General features: G+C 32.3%; 2 protein-coding genes across 2 annotated transcripts; both read left to right on the top strand.

Moving 5' to 3' along the window:
* The first annotated feature begins 185 nt into the window (after positions 1-185).
* Positions 186-1975, top strand: LOC126750971 (protein spindle-F). Its single transcript, XM_050460850.1, has 2 exons — positions 186-1124; positions 1193-1975. The coding sequence occupies exons 1-2, from the start codon at positions 359-361 to the stop codon at positions 1564-1566; spliced, it is 1140 nt and encodes a 379-aa protein (XP_050316807.1). The 5' UTR covers positions 186-358; the 3' UTR covers positions 1567-1975.
* A 2557-nt stretch (positions 1976-4532) lies between these two features.
* On the top strand, positions 4533-18136 carry LOC126760315 (carbonic anhydrase 2-like). Its single transcript, XM_050475915.1, has 7 exons — positions 4533-4578; positions 13789-13910; positions 17153-17243; positions 17334-17599; positions 17664-17814; positions 17880-17959; positions 18023-18136. The coding sequence occupies exons 1-7, from the start codon at positions 4533-4535 to the stop codon at positions 18134-18136; spliced, it is 870 nt and encodes a 289-aa protein (XP_050331872.1).
* The last annotated feature ends 1109 nt before the right edge of the window (positions 18137-19245 follow it).

The following is a 19245-nucleotide window of genomic DNA, read 5'->3' as shown; positions in this document are numbered from 1 at the left end:
AAATTTTGAAATTTGGAATTATTAGACCCTTCTGAAAATCGAGAATGAATCATATTATTAATTATGATTTTAACATTGATAAAATATTTTTATATCTAATGCTTGACAAACCACCTTAGTAGGTGTTTATTACGAATGGGAGATACAACGAAATAAAGACAATGCTATGTGTCAAAAATGAATAACAGTTAGTGCATTTTGTCTCACACTCAAATTCTCTTAAGCTTGTTTTCTTATTGTATTTAATATTCTATGTTTTACTTAGATTTTAATATATGTTTAAATCATAATCTGCAATTACAAATGGTAATTTAAAGCCGAGAGCCAAATAAACATCACCACAAAACAACAAGCAGCAATGGAATCAGGGCCAAACTCTAGCAATGTACTTGCTTCTGAATATGCACTACGAGTTGCACTACAAACTATGAAGGAAAGATGCCTTGCACTGCAACGTCGATTGACTGAGCTGGAAGAAGATAATGAAGAACTACGTGCACGTTCTGACCGAGCTAAACAAACAAACACAACACTAACTAGCAATGGCAGTGTCAATACTGAGGCGGGTGAATTGCTGCAATTGCGCGTGCAGGTCGAGGAGTTGAATCGCCAAAAAGAACAATTAAGCGAACACATCAATATGGTTTCAAATGAAAATCGAAAACTATGGTCGCGGCTGTCACAAATAGCCAAAGATAAAACCGGACAACGCGGTGCTACTATTGAGCCAGATTACACAACCGGCAATGAGCCAGATGATAATCCAACAAGCCCCCGTAATGGTAGCGGTTCAAATCAAAATCTTATACGTTCCAAAACATTTACACAACATTCGCCAAATCCTAATTTACGCCATAAGCTAATACCGAATGGTAAAGAACTTAGTATGGAGGAAGTTGCGCTTGAACAGAAATGTGACGTGGTCGAAGATAATGATTATGTACTACCAGCAGATGGTGACTTGGGATTCGCCTACTTAAATGTAGACGATAATAATATCGATGACGCAGACTTCACGTCTGTGGCTAAAAAGTGTATGGAGGGGTTGCAGGAAATGCAACGTGAGGCGCTCAAGCAGCAACAGGAACTAAATTCTGCACTTACTGTTATCGAGACTAGAATTGGTAAACCGTCAAAAATTTGATTTGTAACAGCACATACATTTATTAATACATTTTATATATACTTACAGCACTGCAGCCGTGCGCAGATTGTGCGAAGAAATCGCAGAAACCCGAAATGGCTGACAAAAGTCTAGAAACTGACGAAAGTCTTAGTGAAATAATGCATATAAATAAGAATAACGTGTCCAAAGGCAATAAAGCATGGTCCGGATCTAACGAAGCAGTAGAAGAAGACCTGTCATGCACCAATGAAGCGGAGGAAGAAGAAACCTTCTTAGGCGTTGATGCATATTATGACAAAGTACAAAATGTACTCAATATGGATGCCACTGAACGTGTGTGTCCAATGTGTGGCAGAAAATATGACGGTTCAATTGCGTGGGAAGCATTCCAACAACATGTCGAAGCGCACTTCCTCGACAGGGACGATATTGAATTCTGACAAAACCCGAAAATCTACTTTTCCTCAGAATTATGAGATGCACAGCGATTTAATGAAGTTATACTACTGCGTGCTTGTGGCTATAATGGACTGATTTTGTTGAAGAAATTCATTGATATAATAAATAGTGTGTTGTTTTGTACGAAGCCAATGGTGTAATACATTTACAATATTAATTATTTAAGTATTTTATGTAATATTATACGATGAAAATTGCTTTAAAAAATATATGGGAAACCGTCTAGTATTCAATATGAAGTACTAAATTATTCTACATAAATTTAGCTAACTCAAATAAAATGAGTAAACATATGTTATTAGAAATAAATTACTTATCTGTGCATTAAATATGATTGGTATGTTATGTAAAATTACACGAAATTTTTAAATATATACATATGTATTTAAACATTTATTTCTCTCTCAAATCTAAAAAAAAAGTGTTTTTTTTCTTTAGAATATTAATAATTTATAAAAGTTATATAAATTTTTATATGAATTCAAGGCCAAAATGAAGTCGAAACCCTTTTGGGATCGGTAAGTAACAAGTAACCGAATGAAAAAAATACGTAAATGCGAAGACTTTGAAATGCTGGCAGTCAAAACGTGGAGCTCATAGTATTGAATGATATATGAGAAAAGATTTTCAAAATTCGGAGCACACTTTTTTAGGTTATCGAGAGAACAGTTTTTTCAATGTACTCCATTGAGATCGGAGTGAAAAATCCAAATAAGTAAGTTCAGAATTCTTGAAAAAATATGTAAAATATAATTTTTTTAACCATCCAAACGTGGTTAGATCTTCAAAATAACAGCCTTTGACTGAATAAATTCCGGGTCAAATGCAGTAACGTAGAACCGGCTGTTTTGGGAATTGAAGTGAAAAGTATGTATGGATGTATGTCTTAAGAGGGCGCTCCGATACATGCTTAAACTGCAAAAGTGGGAAGTTTTGTAAAAATTGCATTTAGTTCGCAACACCAATTCTTCCTTTAGCACAATACACTTGTCTCAGCAATACGCCAACTTTTTTAACTCGTTTGAAAAATATGGTTTCTGGCAGTATACAAAGTAAGCTTTCATGGCGCCGCTACTCTCCTCATTTGACTTAAATTTCTGACCGTCAAGTGACTTTTTCAAGTTTTCACAAAACAAAAAGAATGGAGAATTCGGTTGATGAGTTAGCACTTCGTAGTCTACCATAATTCGATCAATTTAGACCTTGCGACAAAGTGTCGGTGTGTTGTCATGAAGGCAGAGCAAGTTTTTCTGCGGCTTTGCATGAACTTCATAATTTTTTGACCATGTTGCCTTCGTCCAGTTAGTCAGTGTAGATCACACTTTGAGTTCATATTTGACATATGTACATTGAGAACCACAGAAAAGGTTGGGCATCACAATTTCTGACGGGTGGAATTTTTTTCGCATTCTTTGGAAACGGTTCTTCCGGTGAAGAAGATTATTGGTCTCTGGTGAGATAAATACTGTCTCAGCTTACTCTCTCGCATCTTCAATCGTTCGTTTGTCAGTACGAAATCAAAGAAATGGGTCAATTTATTATCCGTGCTAGCCGTATTCAGGGCAAAAAAATCAATACAAGATGTTTTATGATCGCCATCGAAGGGCAGAATACCCATATATGTATAACATCCAAGCTTAAACCACTTTTACACGAGCCAAAACTCATATTTTATTTTATAGAAAACTGATTAACAAATTCAGTGAGTAATAACGAGTTTCTAAACACAATTTACCAAAAATTATGCGTGTCTATGATTAGGCTCCCATGACTAAATGGGAATAACCCAAAGATGGCCAGCATGACCATCGGCATTTTTGCTTTGTAAAATATTGAATGAAAATTTTACCAGCCAAATGAATAGCAGGGCTATTTAGTAAGCTAAAGTAAGTTTTTTTTAATAAAAAAATACATACATATGTACATACACACATAGTATATAGGCCCACATGTATGAACACACATTCTTAAACCTTAGCAACTAATTGTATTTGCTACAATTGAGAATACACAGCATTTTTTACTCTTAACATTTGTGCTATTTTGTCATAAATTGTATATTATTAGCAATTAACCGGTTTTTTTTTTCTTTATATCGCACCAGAAAAACTTTTGACCAAGTGGTTGTTGTTGTTGTTGCTACAAACGCAAGAATTCTCATAATTATATCATACCTTTCACTTATACGCGCTCACCTGTGCATGTGGGTATATACATATGTATATGTGTGTGTGTGTGAACTGATAAGACAAAACTCGGCGGCTTGAGACGCCTACTTTTCGGCTACCGGAACCGCTGCAAGCAATAACCGCAGGGCTACAACAAACACACACAAACAAATGTAAACACATTTCAGTGTATGCATATATGCGCATATGTGTGTGTGTTGTACATGAATACGGTAAACCACACCATTATCTCCGCATATTCCAAAACAGAATCCGTGCGGCGGCGCAAAAACAATAAACACTTCCAGGCGTTTTTCGGCGCTCATACGCACACACACATGCATAATCTATGTATGCGTGTGTATGTGTAAATGCCTATGAGTTTAACTAGGCACACACTTGTTTTTATGCGCATACATTTGCCGGCTTCGCAGCTTGGTCTGATCTCTTGCAAATTCAGGTGCTTCCGGCCACTTGCGCGCGTGTGTGTGTGTGTGTTCGCTCAAGCAGCGCTTGGCTAGCCGGCTTGGCGTTGCTCTGTTTTGCTTCTTGTATATAAATTGATGCAGTCGCCAGAGCAGTGCTTTAGTTAATCGCACCAATAACCGATCTGCAACGCTCGCTGGCATGATCGCATTTTAACTGTATTTAGTTTAGTTTCGTCGATGTCAACGCGGTCACAGCGCTATTGAGCTTCTTAAGCAAAATTAATTTTGAAGTGAAATTCTAAAAATTCGAAAGTTTACAATTATTTTTTTATAAATAATTTTCGCGTTAAAATGGTGCTAAGAAAACCGTTGTTGCTGTTTCTGCAGCTTTTGGCTGGTAATTGTTGCATTTGTTTTTGAAGGACTCACACAAATTGAAAAATTGCTCATAGAAAGGATAATTATATATGGAAATGGTGATATATAGTTATGTGTGAATTAAATAAATATTTAAGAATATTAATATTATTAAAAAAATATTAATATTAAAAAATAGTTTGTGCTAAACTAAAGGAGCTGGAGCTTGAATAATCCCAAAAAATTTAAAAAAAATATGTGAAATGAAATATTACAAACGAAAATAAAATAAAACAATAAAAAAATTAATAATAATAATTACCCTATTTTGCAAACAAAAAAATTATTAAAAAAATAATAAAAATAACATATAATAAAATTTTTAAGCGGAAAAAAGAAAAATATGTAAAAAAAAAATAATATATTTATGTGTATATTTTTTTAATTTATATATATACATATGTATTTAAAAATAATACAGGAAACTAATAAATATGAAATGAAACTTTCGAAGCGACAAAACATAAATAATAACAAAAAATATTTATTTTAATTTATTTTTTTAGTATTTATTTAAAACAAATATTAAAAGTTAAATGTGAATTATATTACAACTTTTAAACAAAACATAAATAATAAAAAAATAAAATAATTTGAAACATAAATAAATTAATAATAAAAAAAATTAATTAAAATTATTAAATGTATACATAGATTATTTAATTTCCAAACAAAAAAAATATGTTAAAAAACATAATTACATAAAGTAATATTTTAATTTATATTTATATAATAAAAATTATACATACATATGTATGTGAAATGAAGTATCATTACTTTTAACGAAAGAAATATATTTTTGTTTAAAATTATTAAATATTGAATATGAAATGAAATATTATAGTATATATATTAATATCATATAATATTATATAGTTATAAAAAAAATAAAAAAAAAAATTACTTACAAAAATATTTTTAATTCATATATGTTTTCAAACAAATATAAAAACTTAAATATTAAATGAAACATTATAACTTTTAAAGCGAAAAAATAATAATAATAAAACTTAATTAACACATAAATTTTTTAATATTAAAAATTATATGTGAAATTACATATGTATGTATTATAAATTTTAAACGAAACATAAAGAATAACAAGCAATTAAATAAAAATATATTTTTGTTTTTAATTTATATTAAAAAAATGTTTAAAATTTAAAATTTTATATTAAAAAAATGTTTAAAATTTAAACGAAAAAGTTAAATTAAGCACAAGGAAATAATAATATCTTTTAAAATTATGTTTATTTTAAAAATATAAGAAATTATACGTGAAATGAAATATTATAGTAAATGTATATAATTACATACATAATATTATAACTAAAAAATTTAAAAAACGAGGAAAAAATAAATTTAATTTACTAAAACATAAATTTTTTAGTATTAAAAAATATGTGTGAAATTAAGTATTATAATTTTTAAATGAAACATAAATAATAATAAAAAATTTAATAAAAAATATATTTATGGTTAAAATTTAAACAAAAATATTAAATAAAATTAGTTTTTGTTTTATTAATATATATTTGGTATATAAAATTACATATATAATATAATATTATAGCAAAAAAATATTAAAAATCAAACAAAAAAATATTCTTTTTTAATTCATCTTTTTATAAAACAAATACGAATGATTAAAATTTTAATGAAAAAATAAAATATATAATATAATAATATAAAAGGAAATAAAATACAATTTTTAGTCCATTTTTAATTAAATTGTATTAAAAATTAAATGTAAAATTAATCATTATTGGACGTAGGTGCGCAGATGTAGCAAAACAAAAAAAAAAAAATTAATCATTATAATTTGTAAACAAGAATGAAATAAAAAATAGTAATAATTAATTAAATAAATAATTCAATTCCTATTTATTAAATAATATAACAAAATGAAATTAATAATAATATTAGAAAAATTTTGCAAACAAAAAAAATTTGTAAATTTAATTTAGTAATATTTAAATAAGTTTTGAAATTGGAGGAAAAATTACAAACAAATGGCCATAATATTAAATATTACATAATAAAAAATTTTAATTACATACATATGTAAATATATCCCTGAAATAATTTTTAAATGATTCTTGTATAAAATTTTAAATTATTATTAACTTCACATTAAAAGTTCATTTTAAATATTATAACGTTTAAAAATAATAAAAGGAAATAAAAATAAATAGTATATATTTATATTATATATATTGAAAAATATTAATAATTAAATTATAAAAAATATATATGAAAAAATCAATTATTTAAATTTATTTATTATTTTGCAAAAATAGTAAAAGGAAATAAAAAGAAATAAAATATGTATATATTTTTAATTAATATACATACATATATTGGAAAATAATAAAAAATTAAATTAAAAATCGTAATTTATAAAATTTAAATAATTTTAATCTCTTATAAAACTGCTCGCAAAATTTATAAAAAATAGCTATTATATTAAATATTGTAAAAAATATAAAAGTTATATCCATAGGACGATTTTTAAATTTTATTTAACAATACATGTATCTATTTCTATTCTTCGTTTACACCGCAGCCATAATACCCTACATAAGCAAAACAGTTTTCCATATAAGGATTTGATTTTGATCGCTATGTTATAGTGGCCGATCTCAACAATTTGTTGTAGCCTTGCCTTGGACAATAATTCATGCCTAATGTCGGGAAGATATTTGGCAAAAAAATTAGTTTGTAGAACAACTCGGTTTCGAGAAAAGGGCGTGGACTAGCAGATTGACTTAGCTAAATCGACTCAGTTCGTCACGAAGATCATTTACTATATATATATAGTTTATAGGGTCTCCGACATTTCCTTCCGAATGTTAAAAACTTCTTTGCAAATTTTTTATTAAGAAAAAGCCCTTCATATTTACAAATACCCTACATATATACAAATATATTTAATTCCGGCGATAATAAAGGCTGATATGGAAGTTCCCTACTCTTTTAAAGAAAAAATACCGAAACTTCAAATTTAATGGTGAATGTTTGTAATTATTCAAGAGAACATTCTTTGACATTTATTTGTTGAAGATTATCTTTTTCAAATGTTGACCGCGGTTACGTATCAGATGGTCCATCCGTTGAGTCCAATTTTCGATGACTCATTCGAGCATTTCGACTGGTAACTGGCGAATGATACGCGTGATGTTTTGCTCCAAAACCTGAATCGAAGCGGGAGAGTCCGTATATACTTTAGATTTTACATATCTTTATAGGAAAAAGTCTAACGGTGTGATATCACACGATCTTGGTGACTAAAAGAACCGGCTCATAACGTGAAATTATCTACTCACCGAAGCGTTCTCTCAATAATTAAATTGATTGAGGCGATGTGTGGGAACTGGCGCCGTCTTGTTGAAATCAAATGTCGTTGGAATCACGAGCTTCAATTTCAGGCATCAAATAGTCGGTTTCGTAGCACAATTTTTTACCGACATCATTTTTGAAGAAATATGAACTGATGATTCCACCGGTCCACAAACCATACCAAATCGTTATTTTTTCTGGTTGAAATGGCAACTCTTGAAAATCTTCAGGTCTCTTCGTACCAAATGCGGCAATTTCGCTTGTTTACATACCCATTGAGCCAGAAATGAACAAAATTTGACTCGAAAAATGTCGGATCTTCTTGGAACTTTTCAAGAGCCCATAGAGCGAAACGATGTCGCTTGGGAAGGTCGAGCAGCTTCAGTTCTTGCTGTAATTTGTACGCTTTTAATTTAAGATTTTGACGTAAAATGCGCCAAGTCGTTCCATACGTCAGTCCGAGCGAACGGCGTCGAATCAACTTCCACGGTCTTCGTGTACACTCTCAGGTACGGCTGCTGTATTTTAGACCGATTATGTTGACCATAACTTGAGCCAAGCGCGAAACACATTCTCTACAGAACGTAAATTTTCGTAATAATATTTAATGTTTTCTAAAAGTTGTTCAGGCGTAAGTCTTGCCATGTTAAAATGCCAAACTAGACTGAACAAAAAAAACATGACAGCTTGACACGACCCACGCGTGATCTATCAAAAAAAGGGTATTGAAAAAAGTACTTATACTTGGATCACCCGTTATGATTATGCGAAATGAGTTGTGTATAAATAACTAAGTCTCAAAGCGCAAAAATATTCATTTTCGATTCGATGCTGAAAATTCATTATCTTTGTCATAATCAAAAATTTTGATTTATTACTTTCAAACACTTTGGTATCTTAAATTGAAATATTATTTTTAAATTAATTTTATTATTGTTTTTTAATTATAAGCACTTTTTAATTGATATTTTATTGAATTAAAATGAAACATTGTATTATGTCTGTACAATATTCTTGCATATCCGAATTTAACTCCATGGCAAGGAATGGTAGAACACTTAATAATTATTTCTAAAAAATAGTATCAAAGTAAAATTCCATATAAGGTATCCCAACTTTAAATTTGCTGAAATGAAAATTGTTTGCTCGGTGTAATGACCCCGTTAAAACTTGGTCAAAAGAAATGTAAATAAAAAGCTGGTGCCCAAAAGGTTTGCTTTGGATTTTCCAAGTCATCATCTCAGCTTCGTAATTTTCAACCGGCCACGCGGTGACTGTGTAATTTACCGGCAAAAATGTTTGGTTTTCGTTTTGTTATTGTGTTCTCGATTAGCGGTTTAATTGCCAAAAAAAAGCTTATCAATATGACATGGGTTTTACCAAACCGCATGCTTTTACCGATATGAGCTATGGAACGAGTTTCGAAGCATTGTTAATTATATTAGACAATAATTTATTCAATAATAATTTTTTTTTTGTAATATTGTTGCGGTAATTTTCTCACGCCTCAAGGTTACTTTGTTTTATTGCTATTTTGGTGGTTTTGCACTTGAGCCAATGTTGTAATAAAGAAATGATCTTTTTTTATTTTTTTATACTGGTTTTGGTAATACACTTTTATTCTACACTTTTTTTTGATATTTTTAAATGGCAAAGAATGAAAATAAAATTATTTTTTACTGTAATGATATTTTTCTATATCATTAAAAAGGGTAAAAAGGGACAATTGTCACGACCCACGCGTGATCTGTCACAGTTTGTTATAAGTTATACGTTATTAACAAAATAATGTGAAGCGGCAACACATTAAAGCTGTCAAACTTATTACCAAAAATCTTTTCTTTTAATTTATCATGACGTCACGAATCATAGTTTATTGCTGTCAAACGCACACCAAAAAAGTACCGGCACGAAACTGTCGTGATCCATATTTCATACTTTCTTCTTGAAGACCTAGTAAACATATTTAATCATTTCTCAGCTGATCGTTAATTTATTGCTTGTTTGAGAAAATCCTCTTAGCCAATATAAACGCAACTCCACACACTTTCACTTCCCTATTTGTTATCTTTTTCGAAAATATCGTGACCTACAGTTACTACTAAGTCACTTAATCTATAAAAATAGTAAACATATTTTACATTTCCGCACGAAATCGCTTCGTGCCTATTAATTATTTAATAAACCTTTGAAAAATGGTCAAAACCCGTCAGTTAGAGTTTAATACCGTAAAAAAAAATATATATCAATGTTAATCATTTACTACGTTTTACAAAAACCATCAGCAACTTTTTTGGGCATGGAATTCCATTCATAAATATGCAAATATATTCGCAACTATTAAAAATTGTCCAACTAGCTGAAACTAGTGCTAAAATACCTTTAGTGTCATCGTAATACGTTGTGACAAAAACATACCCGGAATATGTAAATAAGAAAATATTTAATTATTCATCAATATTTATTTTGTCGCCTTCAATCAATCACCACCAGATGTAATACACTTATGGCAACGATTTTTCCGGCCCTCGAAACACTTTTCATAACCACCATTTGGGATGGTCTTTAGCTCCTTCAGTGAATTTTGTTTTATATCTTCGATCGACTGAAAATGGATCCAGGGTTCAACATGAAAAAATCACACGGAGCCAAATCTGGTGAATACGGTGATCGATCGATGGTATTCATTGTATTTTTGGCTTTAAATTCGGTCCATTTCTTGACTCGTTTTGCCCTCCCTCACAAAACTCCTGCCTCATCAGCAGTTGTAATGCTCTATATGAATGTGGGATCGGAATTCGCACGATCAAGCATGTCCACGGTACCGTAACTCTTTTCCAAAAGAATTCAGAATCGAGCAAAAACGCGTTTCATACCCAAAATATTCACCAAAATCACTCGAACGGACTCGCGAGAGTTATCGAGCTGGCAAAAGAATCTCTCTAACACTTGCCTGACGATTTTCAAGCACCCTTTCCTTCATTTTTTATTGAACAGGGTATATTAAATGCGAAGTTTGTAACACCCGGAAGGAAGCGTCGGGACATTATAAAGTATATATATAAATGATCAGTATGTTGAGCTGAGTCGATTTAGCCATGTCCGTCTGTCTGTCTGTCCGTCTGTCTGTATATATACGAACTAGTCCCTCAGTTTTTATACTCTCGCAACAAAGTTGCTAAGGAGAGTATTATAGTTTTGTGCACATAACGGTTGTTTGTAAGTCCTAAAACTAAAAGAGTCAGATATAGGGTTATATATACCAAAGTGATCAAGGTGACGAGTAGAGTTGAAATCCGGATGTCTGTCTTATGTCCGTCCGTCTGTCCGTCCGTCCGTGCAAGCTGTAACTTGATAAAAATTCAGATATCTTGATGAAACTTGGTACACGTGTTTCTTGGCTCCATAAGAAGGTTAAGTTCGAAGATGGGCAAAATGTGCCACGCCCACAAAATGGCGGAAACCGAAAACCTATTTCAAAAGCCATAAATAAAGATTCATGAAATTTCGAAGGATCGCATTAGGGAGGGGCATATGTGGACGTAATTTTTTTGGAAAAGTGGGCGTGGTCCCGCCCCCTACTAAGTTTTTTGTACATATCTCGGAAACTACTATAGCTATGTCAACCAAACTCTATAGACGTTTTCTTCAGGCATTTCCATATACAGTTAAAAATGGAAGAAATCGGATAATAACCACGCCCACCTCCCATACAAAGGTTATGTTGAAAATCACTAAAAGTGCGTTAACGGACTAACAAAAAACGTCAGAAACACAAATTTTACGGAAGAAATTGCAGAAGGAAGCTGCACCCAGGCGTTTTTTAAAAATTGAAAATGGGCGTGGCCTCGCCCACTTATGGACCAAAAACCATATCTCAGGAACTACTAGACCGATTTCAAAGAAATTCGGTATATAATATTTTCTTAACACCCTGATGACATGTACGAAATATAGGTGAAATCGGTTCACAACCACGCCTTCTTCTAATATAACGCTATTTTGAATTCCATCTGATGCCTTCTCTGTATAATATATATAGTACATTAGGAACCAATGATGATAGCGGAATTTTACAAAAATACGGTATTTGAAAAATATGTAAATGACGTATAATGAAATCTCGATTATCACTTTATCATGCGAGAGTATAAAATGTTCGGTGACACCCGAACTTAGCCCTTCCTTACTTGTTAAGAATCATTTTGAAATTTTGCAAACGTCATTTTCTCTTCAAGAAGCTGCTCATTTGTACGGCGATATCGGACCACTATAACATATAATGTCATATAAACTATCGGAATCAACTTGTATGGAAAATTTCACATTTGACAATGTATCTTCACCAAATTTGGTATAGATTATTTTCTAAGGCAACAATGTAATCTCTGAAGAAATTGTTCAGATCGGTTAACTATAGCATATAGCTACCATACAAACTGAACGATCGGAAGCAAGTTCTTGTTGGTATTTGACAAGATATATTTACGAAATTTGGTATAAATTATTTTCTAAGGCACCAATGTAATCTGTGAAGGGTATATTAGCTTCGGTGCAGCCGAAGCGTTTTTTTTATTTTTAATATTTTTATCAGTTGAAGAGATCGAAGGTCGTCCAGAACGAGGCATGTCTTCGACGATCTCTCAACCGTCTTTGAACAATTTGTACCACTCGTAGGCTTGTGTTTATGATAAAACTGAATCACCGTAAGCCTTTTCCAACATTAACAACGATTCCGCACACAAAATTTGATTAGAAATACAAAATTTGAGATAAAATTACAATTTCCGGGTGCTTTTTGTCACAATGTGTATGAAAAATGTTTGCATATTTAGTTTGTTCTGTTGTTGTTTCTGCTAAAATGAAGAAGCTTTTTTAAATGTTGACAATTATGGCTCTTAATGGATAATAAATAACTGTATTTACGTACATGTGTTCATCATATTACCGTAAATAACTGCTTTTATTTATTCTTGAAATATTCTAATAAAGAGGCTTATTTAATTTCCACTTAATCATGCAACATTTTTTGGAATAAAAGCGCGTGCCACACTTTTTCCAAAATTCGAAATTGAAACAGATTTCTTGGACAAAATTGCGTCACTGGCTGACTAAGCACAACTAAGTATTGCTCAAGATAGTCACACATTCTATAAATATTAACAACAGATATGCATATACCATACATATGTACACTTGCGTATAACGGTATACAAAATGAGCCAAATTTTTATTGAAATCAACTTGGAATTGTGCAAAATTGAAATCAAAACCACAAATAAATCTCAAAAGAATGAAAATAACAATTCTTCCAGAAAAATATTATATGTGCGCATAAATTATAAATACCTATTGTATACGAGTATATACATTCGTATGTATAAATAAATATTAGTATGTAAAAATGTATGTTCATATGTCGTTGAGCATAACATAATTTATATTTTGGAGCGATCTTCTTTCTTGACATTGTTTTTGTTCGTATACATTTACTTTTCTATGTGCCATACATAGGTAGGTAGTGAGATACAAGTATATGGTTCACTTTCCATTTCATGCAACAACAACTCGCACTCGCGTTAGTGATCTACAACAGAGCGTTACGTCTCATTAGAAATGCATAAGTAAATGTTTGAAGATGCTCCAACTCACACATAAATTAATATAAACCGAGTCAAACGTCAAACTCGCAGCTGTTATGTTAGGTCACGCTTAATTTATTTCCACTTTTTTTATTGCAAATTTTTTGGCAAACTACTATTGCCTTTATTAAGTAATTATTGTTAAACAAGTTTTATTTATTATTTATGCACATGTTGTTTCTTCTTTTCAATTGCATTGCATTGTTCAGCCCGCCAAATAGCGGATCAGAGTGCGCCACAGTGGGATTACCGTGATACAAATAGATGGATCGCAGATTATCCAACTTGTGGTGGATCGCAACAGTCGCCGATCAATTTGGATCATTATACGGTAAGTTTTGTGTATTGGATACTTTTGTAGCTGATTCTTAAACGTCATTGTACATATATACCATATATTCAAATATACCATAACTAGAACTTTGTTGATAGCAAACCACAATTTAAGTGGTTTTATACAGGCCGAAAAAAGCGAACGTTCCAGAATTTTTTCTGAGAAAACCTTTCAATTTATTAATCCAAAAATGTATACAGATATTATGGTATCTTTTAACTGTATTTTAAGACTTAATATTGTAAAAATATTTATTTGGAAAGGAACTACAGCTTATCTCCCGGAGCTCCACTCAAAAAAATCCTTTTGCGGCGATCACTATATGTCTGAATTGCATCCTCTGATATTAAAAAACCGAACAGATTTCGTTAAAGTAATGTTAAAACTAGTAATTAATCTAATAGTAATTAATCTAATAAAATAATAAAAATAAAAAGCAAAACACAATTTTTGGACAAAATGGCGGTTTCTCAAAAAAACAAAATAGATTTTTGACTAGAACTTCGGCCTTAAATTGTTTATAAAAATATTTATTTTATATATTTAAGAAACTCGTGTTAAAATTTGAAATTAATCGGTTTAGCTGTTTTCGACTTTGAAAACACCATTTTGAAAAAAATGCGTTTAAAGTTTGAAATTCACTTCCAAGCACTCTCAAACGCCTTTTTTGTACGTATTCTTAAATTTATGTACATTAAGAAAATATAATAAAGAATAATCGATTTTTCGAAAATTCTAACTGTATATAACCCTTTAAGAAACATCGGCTTAACTCAAAAGTAAGTCTGCTTTACCTTTGTATAAGTCTTCTAGATTACTACGACTGATTCAGGTTGACTCTTTGCATTATTACACTGTTCAATTTCCCACATTCCCCATCGGATAATGTGGCGAATCGAATAATTTTGAATAATCCGAGTACCAAAACTTAAGAAACTCCGAGTACGATGCATTCCGAGTACTCGGATTATCAAAGTTTCATCATTAATCTAGAGTTACCTGAATTTATTTTATGGTTTCCCAAGTACTTATGTATATTATTTTGAAAACTCTAGAAATTAGCCACGAGCTATTCAGAAGTAATACACGACGTCCTCGATTCGTCAGTTCTCTACTCGCTATGATTGCGTTCTGCTCTCTTATTAAAACGTTGACAGCAAAGTTATCCATTTGAATTTAATATTTTAATTTTTTGTTCTATTCGCTCTTCAAAACCTTTGGCGAGTCGAAAAAAGTCATAGCGTTTTGGAAATGTTTTTTTAATTCTGTTTTGAGAAAAGGTTAGCATTACGGCTTCGGCAGATTAATATTGATCTGATTTGCCAAACACCTAATTAAGCTATTCTATAGAACCGATTGAATCTACCGATGACTTCGATTGACTCTGAAACATTTCCAATAATCTGTGCCTTCAGAAAACTCTATAAAAAGGACAACAATCATTGTGATTTACGTGAGTATCTACCGTCGATGATCTAACCTCACGGTGCTTAAAAGCACATAAATCAAAACAATTATTTGGTTCCAATTGATCGGGTGTAAGGTACACCTTTAACGCCTTGACCGCGTTCGAGGCCGATCTAAAACCTCTGCCGTGCTATGAATCTGGCACACGGCCGCAGTGCGACTCCACACTGAATAGCATTTTCAATTCTACCTGCTTTTAGGTTTAAACCACATCCACCACAAATCTCCACAAAAGGCCAAAGCCAATGAGCAGATTGGAGCGAGCTCCAAGAGCTAACTACTCACCGTGGGACCAGATTTAAGTCTCTGGTCAAACCTTGTAGCTTTTACAACTAAACTAACGTAAAGACTGGTGATATTTGCCGCTTGAATTTCAAATGTTTTTTCATTAAAAAGAATCTCATTCAAAGTCTATAATAACAATTCAAACTGAGTATTACAGCACTAGACAAGACTATGCTGAAATTTCGAGATAAGCCCAAAAACAGACATAGTGCAAATTTTTCACGTTTTCTTCTTTTCTGGCGCTATGGGTTACATTATTCACGTTTTAATAATAGTACAAAAAAAACTGCATGAGATCTATTTTCTCCTATCTATTTCCCAACTCAAAAATAGAAAAAAATTACTGAATCCTAACTAGATGACAGGAAACATGACATTATTTCTAGACCCGTTAGCAACTAAGCACTGCGAAGTGATATCAATATAACAAAATGTCTATCATTAAACTACACGTAGGTCATAATTATACCCTGAACAGGGTATATTAAGTTTGTCACGAAGTTTGTAACACCCGGAAGGAATCGTGAGAGACCCTATAAAGTATATATATAAATGATCAGTATGTTGAGCGGAGTCGATTTAGCCATGTCCGTCTGTCCGTCATCCGTCCGTCTGTCTGTATATATACGAACTAGTCCTTCAGTTTTTAAGATATCGTTTTGAAATTTTGCAAACATCATTTTCTCTTCAAGAAGCTGCTCATTTGTCGGAACGGCCGATATCGGACCACTATAGCATATAGCTGCCATACAAACTGAACGATCGGAATCAAGTTCTTGTATGGAAAACTTTCACATTTGACAAGATATATTCACGAAATTTGGTATATGTTATTTTCTAAGGCAACAATGTAATCTCCGAAGAAATTGTTCAGATCGGATTACTATAGCATATAGCTTCCATACAAACTGAACACATAGTTACTAAAAGAAATGCACCTGTGAAGGGTATATTAGCTTCGGTGCAGCCGAAGTTAACGTTTTTTCTTGTTTTTTTTTTATATAGCAGTATCTCACCCTCAAAATTAATTTCATTATTATCTTCAAGAGGAGGAGCCTCTGAAATAATAATTAGAGATATTTCATAATTAAATCAAATAATTTATACCATCATAACATCTATACAGACTATTATTTTTATTGTCATCACGTATGACATAATTAATTCTATGTCATAACATTTGCATAAATCTGTCATATTTGCTAAAGCAAATAACTCAATTTCAAACACAACCAAATGAAAACTTTAGTGTACCATAGATCTATGGTATACATATATAACATACCGACACATAGTGAAGTGTGTTCGTTTCTTAATTGTCAAATTAGCAAATTGCATAATTAATATACTTACGTGTTACCAGTTTTGCGTTGATATATTAATTCTAATTACTGACATATTAAGTGACGATATGGGATGCTTCAATTCTTTTATAATTTTATATTTGTATCTCATATTTCATACTTTTTGTTTGTGTTCACTTTCAGTCTATCGGATCGCTTAAGCCGGCTTTGAAGTTCAGAAACTATGCACAGCCGTTCGCTGGCCGACTGACGCTCGTCAATAACGGTCACACAGGTAACCCATATACATACTTACATACAAATTTCTTTATAGCAACAACAAATTCCAAGACTGAATTGAATAACACTCTGTCATACTTAACAGCTGACATAGCACTGCCGGAGACTGTACGTGGACCGCGACCAACTATCACAGGCGGTCTGTTGGATGGCGTCTACGAAGCGCAGTCGGTGCATTTTCATTGGGGTGCGCCAGGTGGTGCTAGGGGTTCGGAGCACACCGTAAATGGTTACCGTTACGATGTGGAAATCCACATTGTGCATAAAAATATGAAATATGGCAACGCACAGGAAGCAATGCAACATCCAGACGGTTTGGCTGTGTTGGCCGTTATGATTAACATTGTGGACGTAAGTGTGGCGTGTAGCTGGAAATGTTTATTTCTTACGCATAATAAATGTCTGTGCTTCATAGATTCCGCAAACTTATTACCCAGGCCTGAATATAGTTTTCAATTCATTACCCAGAGTGCGGGCGGCCAACACGAACACGACTATCATTAATCAACTTAGCTTGAATCACTTTCTGGGTGATGTGGATACCCGAAACTTTTTCGCCTACAGAGGTGCCTGACACACATACATACATACGTTTATTGTTTAATGATAATTTGATACCAAACATTTTCAGGCTCACTGACCACACCGCCCTGTTCGGAAGCGGTTACCTGGCACGTTTTTCCCAGACCGCTTTTGATATCACGTGAAATGGTAAACAACTGTACATAATGCTTAATTTCATTTTTTTCTTAATGCCCCAACGCTTTTGCATAGATCCAAAGATTCTTCGAACTGAGACAGACCAATGGTGCACCGTTATGGAACAACTATCGGCCATTGCAAGCATTGAATAGACGCCAGGTTTATCGGCGTAAAGGCGGCATTTAGCGTGCTTTACTGAACTGACCACTACAATGGCATCCATTGTTGAAGACTAAAGCCGAATCTAATTTATTTAATTTAGTTTTAATTATTTAGTTTTGAAACCGATTTTTATTGTAATAAAATATACTTATGTAAGTGCACATCTATTTTACCTCACAAAAACTTTGTTTTTGTTTTATTAACTAGAGGGTATTTAGTGGATTTGCAAGAGAGCTCGCTGACTAGAAGCCAGTCTGTATTTCTTCAAGGGATGTTCAAGGAGTTTGTACTTTCAAATACATATATGCTTTATGTACTGAAAACGCTAGTAAGTTCTAATTAACGTTTTTGTAAAACTCTGTACAACGATGGTCTTCGTTCGGATTTCTAGAATTATTGCCCTTATTTCGGTGAAATGAAAAATTCTTAAAGGGATTTCCTAAGCCGGTTGTAACATGTGAGGAAATATTTTAACATGGCAACAATCGGTGGGCACTTCCTTATACGGTAGGATCTTTAATTTCTGGAATCACATAATAATGCAAACAAGAAGCAAAAGAAGAAGCCTAACGAAACACTTACTATTGGTGCAAGTAGCAAATATTTCTGGTATTGTAGGTTGAATTCTGTTTCAGCTTGGACGCTTTGCGCCCGAAGTGCAAAACCTATAGAAACTTCAGAAATATCAATTGACATCTGTAATGCAGGAAGGTTCGATCAACTTTTCCAACCCCAAACGACATGGAATCTATCCTATCTGCGTGTGCGATTGATGAGGTTTTCAGCTCTGTGAGTAGAACTACTCTTGAAAGCTACTGCCTTTGAAAGCTCAGAAAGGTAAAGGGAAGCCTCTTTGGTGGGCAACGTAGATTTAACGGAGATCAGATCTTCGAACAGAAGACTATTCAACAAAGCTCGTATAAGTGGCTCTTTCCACCATTGCAGATAGACAGTGAGAGCGTATTTTGATATTTTATTTTAAGAAGAAATTGTAAACCTGTGTGGAAAATTTTAAAAGAATAATTATTATTGAGCGGCTAGCCTTAGTACTTGATCGACCGAAGGATTCCTGTTGCATCCAAGAATATAATTGAACTGTATCTTAAAAACATGTCTAGATTGCATCGAAATTC

Source organism: Bactrocera neohumeralis, chromosome 2, assembly GCF_024586455.1.
Source record: "Bactrocera neohumeralis isolate Rockhampton chromosome 2, APGP_CSIRO_Bneo_wtdbg2-racon-allhic-juicebox.fasta_v2, whole genome shotgun sequence".
NCBI lineage: Eukaryota > Metazoa > Arthropoda > Insecta > Diptera > Tephritidae > Bactrocera > Bactrocera neohumeralis.
The sequence above is the reverse complement of the archived record's forward strand: the minus strand, read 5'-3'. Positions and strand labels throughout refer to the sequence as shown.

What these genes read in the sequence shown, in the direction of transcription:
- LOC126760315 (XM_050475915.1), top strand. Translation starts at nt 4,533, where the DNA reads ATGGTGCTAAGAAAACCGTTGTTGCTGTTTCTGCAGCTTTTGGCTG. An exon ending in TCAATTTGGATCATTATACG is followed by an intron (nt 13,911 to 17,152) that starts GTAAGTTTTGTG and finishes GTTCACTTTCAG; the next exon opens with TCTATCGGATCGCTTAAGCC. An exon ending in CGTCAATAACGGTCACACAG is followed by an intron (nt 17,244 to 17,333) that starts GTAACCCATATA and finishes CATACTTAACAG; the next exon opens with CTGACATAGCACTGCCGGAG.
- LOC126750971 (XM_050460850.1), top strand. Translation starts at nt 359, where the DNA reads ATGGAATCAGGGCCAAACTCTAGCAATGTACTTGCTTCTGAATATGCA. An exon ending in TGTTATCGAGACTAGAATTG is followed by an intron (nt 1,125 to 1,192) that starts GTAAACCGTCAA and finishes ATATACTTACAG; the next exon opens with CACTGCAGCCGTGCGCAGAT.